Source organism: Candoia aspera, chromosome 7 (assembly GCF_035149785.1).
Source record: "Candoia aspera isolate rCanAsp1 chromosome 7, rCanAsp1.hap2, whole genome shotgun sequence".
NCBI classification, from domain to species: domain Eukaryota; kingdom Metazoa; phylum Chordata; class Lepidosauria; order Squamata; family Boidae; genus Candoia; species Candoia aspera.
The window spans coordinates 7,257,444-7,269,916 of record NC_086159.1 but is presented as its reverse complement, the minus strand read 5'-3'; the positions used below and the strand labels follow the sequence as shown (position 1 = coordinate 7,269,916).

At 41.3% G+C, this 12,473-nt stretch overlaps 1 protein-coding gene across 1 annotated transcript in view; it reads right to left on the bottom strand.

Moving 5' to 3' along the window:
- Window positions 1–12,473, bottom strand: part of EXOC4 (exocyst complex component 4) — a 387,317-nt gene that overhangs the window by 343,028 nt on the left and 31,816 nt on the right. The window contains exon 3 of the mRNA XM_063308928.1: window positions 9,386–9,580. Within this exon, the coding sequence (XP_063164998.1) occupies window positions 9,386–9,580 (195 nt within the window). The remainder of the gene's footprint in view (window positions 1–9,385; window positions 9,581–12,473) is intronic.

The window sequence follows — 12,473 nt, the reverse complement described above, 5'->3', positions numbered from 1 at the left end:
CTTAATGTAGAGCTGTAGTACACGTATCAAGCTCCCCTTCTGCCTTTCTTTTACTGCTTAGGGAAAGCATTGCCAAAGAGGGCTTATCAGAATTACTTTGGCTGCTGTTTTGACCACTGGGCCAATAGGCTGGAATGCCTTCCTTTCCCACCAATAAACCAGTCAGGACAGCTCAAAAATGTGCTCAAAAATGGAGAGGAAGGCATCAAAAATGTCCTCAAAAATGGAGAAGAAGGCATCAGCTCTCTGCAGCTCATTTTCACAACGCTGCTATACTTCAGCGTGAAGAACTAGCCTAGAAACAATACCAAAAGCAAAGTTATATTCTCAGAAGTCTTTGCACAGCTGTTTGTCCTCTCATGACCCCAATCCTTGACCCTTTTCTTTGTATGTGCAAATGTATACAATCATCCTCTCACCCAAGGCCCAGGTGTCCCATATCTCTTCTTTGCTTCAATCTAGACATCAGATATGTTACTAAATCTGGACATCAGTGCTAATGGGTAATGTAACTCTTATTTATTAGTAAGTCACAAGTGACAAAGGTCAGATATTTATCAAGGCCAGCATATCGGATTAAGACAGGCCACCGTGGTTAATATCAGCTCCCCTTTTGCTTTTCTCAAGACAGACATTTATAGCCTTTGATTGAAGAAGACCGCATAATATTCTTGAAAAGCCCTACATCATTTTAAATCAAATGTATGCAATTTTACTCATCCCAGGAGACAAACCCTGATCCAGTTTCTGAGTTAGCCACACAAGATGGGCGAAGGCAGCAAAGCACATGCATCAAAACTGGGCAGATAACCACAGAAGAAAAGTGTCACCATAAGGATTCCATTATACATTCTTGATTTGATATCCTATTATGCTCCCCCTGTGTATTCTTCAAGAACAATACCTGCTCATTTTATATACCTGTCATACCCACATGTGGTCATCTATTAAAGACAAAAGAGGTTCCTTGTCTAACTTCTTGTGTTGTAGCTATAACAAAATTAAAGATGTGTCAACACAAATGGTCATGTTCTCTGGTTCTTCCACATTTGCTAAATATTCTTAATATAATGAACTAGGTTCCATGAAGGGAGTTAAGATTTAAAGATGTTAAAGTGTGGTTAAACTATATTCCCAAAATGCAGAATTTAAGTTTGGATCTATTGTGGTTGCGCTGTTAAAAAAAAGCATGTGTTCCTGGAAAGACACTTGTATACCCGACGTCAAAAGATTACTCAATAAAATGTATGTATTCTCCACGTATGAACTGGCCCTTCATCAAAGCTACAGAAAGAATGAATAATATTACTTAATATGGTCAGGAATGTATTTAAAAATTAAGTAGCTTTTACAACTACTGTTGTATCTCATTTACATTTTTTTTCCTTTGACTTTTTTTTGTTTTTTTGTATTTATATGTTCTTTTTTCTTCTCTTTTTTGTTGAAGCTGTATTAAAGCCATTTCAAAAGAAGCTGCACAGATGCCTATATTCGCTTGGTTTACATATAATACTGACCAGTAATAATGAGAGCTAGCTATTTGGCTTAGAGTAATATTATGAGCAAGCATTATCTGAAATCCAAGACAATATGGCTTGTTCCACAAATGATGGTTAAAAGAAAATACCCTCATTCCAGTCCTGTCAGTGGCAGGAAGAGAGACCGCAAGCCCAAAGGATTCTGGTGTTCTAGAGAACCAACAGGGCCCTGCTGATTTTAAAGTATCTTGGGTTCTGATGCCTAGTGTGAGCATGCATGCATTTACTCATTCATTCATTCATTCATTCATTCAATTTACTGAATTTATTGAATTTTATCACCGCACATCTTCCCCCACATGGAGCAACTCGGTTTATCACTGGAGGAAGTAATAATTGATTCCTATTGCCCAGACTTTCCCTTTCTTCAGCTTGTTCCATAATGAACACAGTAATTTTAGATTATCACATGCCTTTTATGCTTCATTTGTGTGGTGGATTTCAGCGGTGCCGCTGGTTCTCAGGAAGGAGGGGGCACATTCCAAGGAAGTGAAGGAGATAAGGGGAGGCAATGGTGGGAAAGCTAAGGTTCAGAATAGCCCCGCCCCAGAGTCTCCCAGGTTATTTACCCTTTGGTTAGGTAGAGCAGCTGCAGTCTGGCAAGATTCTGTCTATACGGTGTGAGCAAATAAAGAACTGGAGTTTGGATGGACTGACGCTTCGTTGTTCTTGGGCTGGGCCTGACAGTTTGGAATCAAATTCCTGGTTTATACCATTTCCTTCTGACCCCGCTGGGACCCAATGCATTGCCATTAAGAATAAATTAATGGTCTTGGACAAGCCTACTGTTTTATGGAAGCAAGGAAATAGACTTCAGGGCAAGCCATCTAACATCACAGTGATCCAAATATACGCCCCAACCACAGATGCTGAAGAAGCTGAAGTAGAGCAGTTCTATGAGGATCTGCAGCACCTACTGGACAACATGCCTAAAAGAGATGTTATTTTCATCACAGGAGACTGGAATGCTAAGGTGGGCAGTCAAATGACACCTGGAATTATAGGTAAGCATGGCCTGGGAGAACAAAACGAAGCAGGACATAGGCTGATAGAATTTTGCCAAGACAACTCACTCTGTGTAACAAACACTCTCTTCCAACAACCTAAGAGACGGCTTTATACGTGGACTTCACCAGATGGACAACACCGAAATCAGATTGACTACATCCTTTGCAGCCAAAGGTGGCGGACATCTATACAGTCGGTAAAAACAAGACCTGGAGCTGACTGTAGTTCAGATCACAAACTTCTTGTTGCACAATTTAGGATCAGACTAAGACCCACAGATCAGCTAGATATGAGCTCACTAATATTCCTAAGGAATATGCAGTGGAGGTGAAGAATCGATTTATGGGACTGAATTTAGTAGATAGGGTCCCGGAAGAACTATGAACAGAAGTTCATAACATTGTTCAACAAAATACATCCCAAAGAAAACCAAGAAGGCAAAATGACTGTCTGCTGGGACACTAGAAGTAGCCCAAGAAACATGAAAGCAAAAGGCAACAGCGATAGGGGGAGATATGCCCAATTAAATGCAAAATTCCAGAGGTCAGCCAGAAGAGATAAGGAATTATTTTTAAACAAGCAATGCGCAGAAGTGAAAGAAGACAATAGAATAGGAAGGACAAGAGACCTCTTCCAGAAAATTAGAAACATCGGAGGTAAATTCCAGGCCAAAATGGGTATGATCAAAAACAAAGATGGCAAGGACCTAACAGAAGAAGAAGAGATCAAGAAAAGGTGGCAAGAATATACGGAAGACCTGTATAGGAAGGATAACAATATCGGGGATAGCTTTGACGGTGTGGTCAGTGAGCTAGAGCCAGACATCCTGAAGAGTGAGGTTGAATGGGCCTTAAGAAGCATTGCTAACAACAAGGCAGCAGGAGACGACATCCCACCAGAATTGTTCAAAATCTTGCAAGATGATGCTGTCAAGGTTATGCATGCTATATGCCAGCAAATTTGGGAAACTCAAAAATGGCCATCAGATTGGAAAAAATCAACTTATATCCCCATACCAAAAAAGGGAAACACTAAAGAATGTTCAAACTATCAAACAGTGGCACTCATTTCACATGCCAGTAAGGTAATGCTCAAGATCCTGCAAGGTAGACTTCAGCAATTCATGGAGTGAGAATTGCCAGATGTACAAGCCAGGTTTAGAAAAGGTAGAAGAACTAGGGACCAAATTGCCAATATGCACTGGAAAAGCCAGGGAGTTTCAGAAAAAGATCTCTTTCTGTTTTATTGACTATTCTAAAGCCTTTGACTGTGTGGACCATAACAAATTGTGGCCAGTTCTTAGTGGTATGGGGATACCAAGTCATCTTGTCTGCCTCCTGAGGAATCTGTATAATGACCACGTAGCAACAGTAACACAGAACAACAGACTGGTTTAAGATTGAGAAAGGAGTACGGCAGGGTTGTATACTCTCACCCTACTTATTCAACTTGTATCCAATTCCAATTGATTTTAATACGGTCACTGACCAGTACAAGATACAATTCTATAAAAATATGCACATTAGCCATTAGCCATAAAATATGAGCCATCTAAATTAAAATAATTTTAAATTTGAATTTACAAGTTCCAATTATGCCGAACAAATCATGCGACGTGCTGGGCTTGAAGAATCCAAGGCTGGGGTTAAAATCTCTGGAAGAAACATTAACAAGCTCAGATATGCAGATGATACCACTTTGATGGCTGAAAGCAAAGAGGAACTGAGGAGCCTTATGATCAAAGTGAGAGAAGAACGTGTAAAAGCTGGCTTGCAGCTAAACCTCAAAAAAACCAAGATTATGGCAACCAGCTTGATTGATAACTGGCAAATAGAGGGAGAAAATGTAGAAGCAGTGAAAGACTTTGTATTTCTAGGTGCGAAGATTACTGCAGATGCTGACTGCAGTCAGGAAATCAGAAGACGTTTAATCCTTGGGAGAAGAGCAATGACCAATCACGATAAAATAGTTAAGAGCAGAGACATCACACTGACAACAAAGGCCCGCATAGTTAAAGCAATACTACAGTATTCCCTGTAGTAACATATGGCTGAGAGAGCTGGACCATAAGGAAGGCTGAGAGAAGGAAGATCGATGCTTTGGAACTGTGGTGTTGGAGGAAAATTCTGAGAGTGCCTTGGACTGCAAGATCATCAAACCGGTCCATACTCCAGGAAGTAAAGCCAGACTGCTCACTTGAGGGAATGATATTAAAGGCAAAACTGAAGTACTTTGGCCACAAAATGAGAAGACAGGACACCCTGGAGAAGATGCTGATGCCAGGGAGAGTGGAAGGCAAAAGGAAGAGGGGCCCACCAAGGGCAAGATGGATGGATGACATTCTAGAAGTGACGAACTCGTCCTTGGGGGAGCTGGGGGTGGCGACGACTGACAGGAAGCTCTGGCGTGGGCTGGTCCATGAAGTTACGAAGAGTCGGAAGCGACTGAACAAATAAACAACAACAACAAAGCAAATAGACCCAGTTTATCACAAACTGGTAGGAACATCTCATGCCTTAAGCCAGGATTTAGACATTGCAATGGAAAGCTGCCGAACAAAAACCTGCCTTATTTCAGAGGTTGCCACAAAAAGCACAACTGAAAAAGAGCTTAATTTGACTGCATGGATAGTCCTGTTTGAAACAAAGGATTTTAGGCTGAATGCATTCAATTGGAATCAGTAACAAACAGATGAATCGACCTGCTCAATCCCAAGAATAAAACAGAACGTTGAAGCGATTGCAGGCTCTGGTCCAACACCAATCCAGCATTTGGTGGGGGGCGGGGGTCAGAGGTCAGGAGGACTTTCAATACTATTGTTACACTTTTGGAAACAGAAACACAGAGCCATATGCCCTTTTAATAGATGTTGGAAAGCCACAACACATTTGGGTAATGTTATATAGCCAAGGAATGGCCAGAATCTCTCACCAAAAAGCCAAATATTTCTCATTTCTGTTGCAACCAAACATTGCACAGAAGTGAGCAATGCAGGGTTTAAAACTGTCCAATGCCTCTTTTGCCACTTTGCTCAATAGAGGCGGGAAAATTACTAGATTATTGGTCTCAACAAATCTAGTCTTTTCTGGTCCAAAATGCGTATAAATTGACAATAAATATTTTATATACAACGTATTTGTGCAACACAGAGCAGACAAAACCCTGTTTATGCTAGAAAATCTGCACAAGATTGAGATACAGTGGCGGTTATGCTTTCCTCTAATTGTTTTGAATTGTTCAATATGCTACTTCTTGAAGTACGGTGCTCAAATAGATCGTAATGGGATCTTGTACAGGATGAGGCATACTGTATTAGTTTTTGAGGCTTGAGGCTGGTTGCAGCTGATACTGTCTGCTCCCTCTTTTCCCTCTTCATTCTCATGAAAACTCTTTAATGTATTGTTAAGGAGACTTGATGTAAAGAAATGTAATTACGTGCTTCGCCATATATAAAGCCTGGTGGCTTATATATATTTCTAAAGAGTGGATTTGCAAAATTCCTATTGCTGCTACTCAGACCACAGCATTTTATTAAATTTCCTAACAGAACCAAGAATCCAGGATTCTTACATCTTAGAGGGAAAAAAGTCTATATAAACAGCAGTGGCAACATCTGAGATCCTCGGGGACAGAATTTACCTCCCAAGCTTCAGCAGGAGACATCTAATGAACTATGATGTCATCCAAAGAGGTGTGACCAAAACATACCCTCCCCGCATCTTTCTGAACCAAGAATTAAGGGTAGTGGTGGGAACTGTAGAAGCCTCACCCTTAAAACCTCCCCCGAACTCCAAAAATTGCATTGTAGTATAATCTCAGGATGCTGGGAACTGCAAATGGAATGCTGGAGTGCCATACATGGGCCGCCCACCCCAGGTATAAAAGCCACAAACAAACAAACAAACAAACAAACAAACAGACAATGCAATCACGAAGCAAGGTATGGAGAAAGCAATGAGGATAATCAGGAGACTAGAAACTAATTCCATGAAGAGAGATTGAACAAACTGGACGTGTTCAGCCTTGGAGAGTGAAGGCCTATGGATAGCCCTTTTCAAAACCTGTAAGGACAATGCATGAAGAAGACTAGGATTTATTCCCCCGCATTCCAGAATGCAGGACATACAATAATGGATGAAATTACTGTACACGGCAGCAGGTTTCAACTGAATGTTAGAAGCAGCTTCACAACAGTAAAAGCAGCTCAACAGGAGAACCGATGACCCAGAGAACTCACGGGCTCCACTTCACCAGTTGTATTCAAGCACCAGCTAGACAGCCATTTACCGAAGATGCTTTAATTTGGATTCCAGCATGAACAGAGGGTTGGACTCAGTGCCCTAAATGGCCCTTCCAACTGTTTCATTCCTCCAGCAGAGCATGGAACAACTTTTACCTTATCTCCAGCCAGCAAATCAGGAACTTAGATTGTTAGCTACTATTCCTCCGCAAAGTATATCCCTAGCTCTGCAAGATCCTCAAGACAAAAAGCAGCACGTCATCTTCCAGGTTCAACAGCTTGGGACACATGTGTGTATCTGACACAGAAGGACCATAGCTCAGAAGCACAGAAAGGGGAACCAAGGCTCAGTCTTCTTAATGGTATCAGGGAAAGAGAATACGTAATCGTCTTCTTCCAATATATTGAATAACAGAATTTATTTGTTAGCGCGAGCGGTACATTAGCCAGCAGGACATGCCATCTTCTTGCACGTGAGTAGCAAATATGGCAGCATTCCAAATTATTGTTACCGGATTTAGTCATGAAATACCAACACAGAACTTTCTCCTGATAATTTGTAAAGCACTTTTTTGCAAATTTTAAGCTGATGCTGACAGCCAGCTACAGACAGACATTTTTCTTCATCTAGCTCTGTATAAATACCAGCCATTGCCAAGATGCCTTTGCTTCTTTGCTCCAGCTTCTGGGAAAAGGTTTCCTTCCTTACATTAATAAGTCTTCCCAGAATTAATCACTGTACATTAGAACCAGCTGGAGTGTTTTGAGTGATAATGAAACCTGTAACAAGCCATCTTCAGACGTCTTTGCCAAACAATAAGGGAATTAAAATTTCAATTTAAATGCAGAGGTTGGAAACACGCTTCAGTGGCAAAATTACTTCAATTAATGTGAGTGGAATACAAAGGACAGACTGCAGAAATGTGATGCAGCTCCAGAAATTATGCCATTACTGTGTTTGCATCAAGACATACAATGACTGCAAAGGTCTAATTTCAACTGCACCTATCACAAAGCTACAGGCAACAATATTTATCAGCTCTCCCATTTCCCATGAGATGTATCACCGTCTTCATGGAATCATTTTGGGCTTTTGATAAGCCAACAGCTGTTTACCTTGAGGACAAAGGACAAGGAGATCCAAAAACATTATGCATCCCTGACAGTTTAATAATTATTTTATACAGATGACACAATGAAGGACAATAGAATTACCCAGAAGCAAGAACCCAATTATTGCTTCATTCTGATATGAAGCCAAAAGAGGCTTAAGAAGGTTTAACTTAAGGAGCTACCTTCTAGATCATCTATAACTGGAAGAATTAAAAAGGAAAGGAGTCTGCAGACCCCAAAAGGGATTCTTCTCCACACACAATATTCATATGGGGTCTTTAGCAAGGTTTACTGAGAAGAAAGGACAGGGTTATAAAAATTAATGCCCCTGAGCATTTTAAAATGAATATACCCCGCAAAGCACGTTAGGGCACAGACGTCTTCATTTTGTTCTTAACTGTCTTTCTGGGAATCAGTGAACTAACAGGCCTTTTCACTGATAACAAAAGAGCTTGCTGGTGGATGTTGACATAACCATCTCCTACATTTTTATCAGCCGGGGAATCAGTGATTACAACCACCTTCCAGGGTGTATGAGAGACAAGGGATGCAAAAGATGACTTGTGCATTATAACATCATCACCCAAATGATGTGACTTATATACTTGTGTCCGATGTCATGATCTGACTGATCCATATTACATATACATGTCATACGAGAAATGAGATTGCAGTGCGTATGTGGTCATTTTGATGTCACCTTGGCTTGTAATAGATGTCTATGTGGGGGCTGCATTGCTATAAATCAGAGAATTTCCATTTTAAATCTATTTATTACACTAAAAGAAATAAACAAATCTAAAGTCTTACAAAAGTCTTACAAATTACTTACAAAATTTTTGATCAGCCACACAGTCTGATCTCTGCAATAGCCCAGTTTCCTTCCATTACTATCAGAGATATGGAAGGACACACGGCCAATTTTTAAAGGCCAGGAAATCCAAACTAGAAGCTTGAGACACATGTGGAAAGCTACAGGAGACCAGTACTAAGACGAGGCAGATCTATTCACAGTAAGGGCTGCTCTGAAATGAAAAATGAAGAAAGAAATAACATAAGGGGAAAGCTAGTGCTTGCACAGGGGACCTTTCACCTTTCACATTAAAAAGGAAGCTTCCAAAGTTGGGAAAAAAATGATCCCAAGAACACCGACAAGAGAGCTGAAGGGTTCCTTGGGCTAAAGAAATGAAGTGTTGGAGAGAAAAGGAATAGACACTAAAAGTGGAAACAACAGACAAGATATGAGAGGACAGGAAGGGAGGTTAAAGACAGAGGGTCAAAGTCACTGTCGCTTTCAAAGCAACCAGAGGTTAATAGAGTGAAGATCAAGAAATGGAGTGAGTGACAGAAGAGCACCAAAGAGACAGGCAGAGAGAACAATACAGTTGGTGAGCAAATGGCAGATGTAATTACTCTGGCCCTGATAGCAGATCTACTGGACGTGTATCAGACGGCTGTCTGTCAAGAGCTGGCTATCACCGCTTACCAGCATATCCGTAGCAATAAGGTAGTGCTTGCTGCCCATGTATTGCTGCAGCTTCTGCGGCACTTGCTTGATATTCTCAATCTCGTCCAGCAAATTTAAGACGTGCTTGTGCTCAATACCTTCAATCCACAATTTGCGCAGTTCATCCCGCTTGCAATGGAGAAGCATTTTACAGGAAAGCAGGTTCTCCTTGACCTGCAAAGGAGACCACAAAGTAATTCAGGTGAGTCAAATGGCCTCCCTGCTGGAAGCAGCCAACCCTGTCAAATCAAAGTATTTATTTATTATTTATTTATCAATTTTTGCCCCCCCCCATTTCCCCCAAAAGGGGGAACTCTGGGCGGTTTACAAAGTACTGTCGCTGTTCACTGTTACTCCAGCACTCAGGCTTTGAACAATGAGGCTTATGCAGCCAACACGGTGACACCCAGAGTGAAGGGGGAACAAGTACTACAGCTATTAATTCAAGAAAAAGTAGATTTAAATTGGGAGGAAGAAACCCACATGCTGAAGGTCCCTGTGATCATTAATGCTAATTATTAGGGAAAGGGGGGAAACAGAAAATTGAATGGGAGGAAAAATGGGATGGAGTGGGGGGAATGCAATGTGACACCCATGCAGAACAATAAATGTGGCTCTTACAGTAGGCCCCGGGGTAGGGTGTAGTGATTTCTCCCCTGGTATGGTTTAATCCTCTCAGTTGGTTATCCTCCCCAGCACATGGGTACGTAGTATTATTATTTGCTATTTCTATTGTTTTTGTGATTCTTTAAACCTTAATACATTAGCCACCTAGAGTTACTTCAGTGATTGGGGCAACATGCAAATAAATGCATCTTTACACGAACGCCTTTGGACTGCATACAGACCCCATTAAAAATTCTCAGAAAATAAAAAATGGTGGCTGGTTGAAGCCTACAGTTGCTCCTTTGGAATGGTGCCAATCAAGATGGCTGTCCGTCACACCAACACAGCAGCCATTTTCCAAATAGGCAAGCCCCCATATAAGCCATAGGCCAAAATACCCTGTGAACCTTCCTAATACAAATACATTTATAAGACCAAGAAGGTGATCTATCCCAGACTTGTCTATTACGGAAAAGAGCACAACTGGTTTCTGGAACTTTCTGCTGCAGCTCCCATTTGCCAGAGGTCTAAGGGCGATCGAGTCTGACCTTTCAGCCAAATAAGACCAGACTTAGCTGAAAGGCTCCACTCCAGGGAGAGAGTCACACACCACTGTCACTCAAATTACACAGTTTTAAAACATGCATTAAAACCAGAGGTGTGCAAAACATCTGAGAATGAGTTGTTCCAAACTTACCAGCAGTGTTCTGACATTTTTGGAAATACTCCAAGCTCAGAATGGCCCTGTTTTGAATTTGGAACATTTCACAAAGAGTCAGAGCAGCTGTTTCAAAGTCAAACCACAGTATTTTGAATTTGAAAGATTTTGCCTATATGCTAGCTAAAATTCCTAATCCTTTACTGGCTGGCTGGCTTATTTGTTTGCTTATTTGAAGTGCATGTTTCTTTCCTCAGAAAAAGGAATTTGTTTATTTGTTTATTTATTTACTTATTTTCTATCCCGCCTTTATTATTTTTACAAAAAACTCAAGGTGGCCAACATACCTAATACTCCTTCCTCCTCCTATTTTCCCCACAACAACAACCCTGTGAGGTGGGCTGGGCTGACAGAGAGGGACTGGCCCAAGGTCACCCAGCTGGCTTTCATGCCTAAAGTGGGACTAGAACTCACAGTCTGACGGTTTCTAGCCCGTTGCCCTAACCAGTAGTATACCTAAAGATCAAACAGATAAATTGCTAAACCAATACAAAGTCCAATCTAACTCCAGGTAGTCCTCACTTAATGACCACAATTGGGACCAGCAACTCTGTTGCTAAGTGACGTGTTTGTTAAGCAAAACATCATGTGACCACAACCTGTGATTTTACTGCTGGCTTCTCTATTGACTCTGCTTGTCAGAAGCTGGCTCTGCAGCGTGCAAATGGCGATCACATGACTGCGAGATGCTGTGATGGTTGTAAATGCCTACCAGTTGCACCCAAATCTTGATTGTGTGACCACAGAGATGCTGCAATGGTTGTATATGCAAGGACCGGACATAAAGTTACTTTTTCAGTGCCGTCGTAACTTCAAATGGTCACTAAACAGGGAGAAATTAAGCGAGGACTACTTGTACCTCTCACCAAAAACCCAGCCCATCTTCTGGAAAGGATTCCTGCTTAGATTCAGGCAAGTCTCTGAAAGCACACCTCAGTGTTCTCCCAACAACAAAAAGATTTTTGGAGACAGGGAACACAGGTCTCCAATTACAGGGGGGGAAAACACTGTCCCATCAGCAAGGAGAGTCAGTTGTATGATAATGCTGCTTAAGAACAGAAACACAAATCCTGCAAATCAATTTAATAGCAGCAACACCATGGGCCCATACCACAAAGAACGAAAGCAAAGGAATGGGATACAGTCATAAGTAACTTAAAATCCATTCTGCTAATTTCGGGTGGACTATGTCGAATACCTCTAATGTAATTTAAAAACAATGCAATTCAGAAGCTAGTAATGGCTTTTCTCACTGTGGTTTTGTCTAGAATACAAATCGCCTGCTCCCCCACCCCTGCTTTTTAAACAGTGGAACAGCAGACAGGCAACACCTCCCTGGTGAGGTTGTTATCACTGGTAGAAAATAAAAAGGCTTGAAACATAAATCCAGAGATGTCTAATGTTCAAAAACATTAAACAATAACTCAATGTTGTATACTTCCACGTTGCTGCTGTGAATGCTTGCAAAAAAACAGAAACGTGGTGAAAACAAAACTCCACAGAGTTTCCTTATCAACAACAAGATCCAAAATGCTACACAACTAACTCCTGACCCCAGAAAGATAATGCCATCCCATATACCCACCCAACAGCTTTTGATACTGAGGGGACCACTTTATTATATAGCCCTGCGATTTGGTGGTGGGGCAGAGCAAAAAATCCTTTCTAAAACAGCTGCTTGGATTTATAGGAAGCTGCCATCCCATCATTAAGGCAAGACATGAAACAGGGCACAGGGATCCA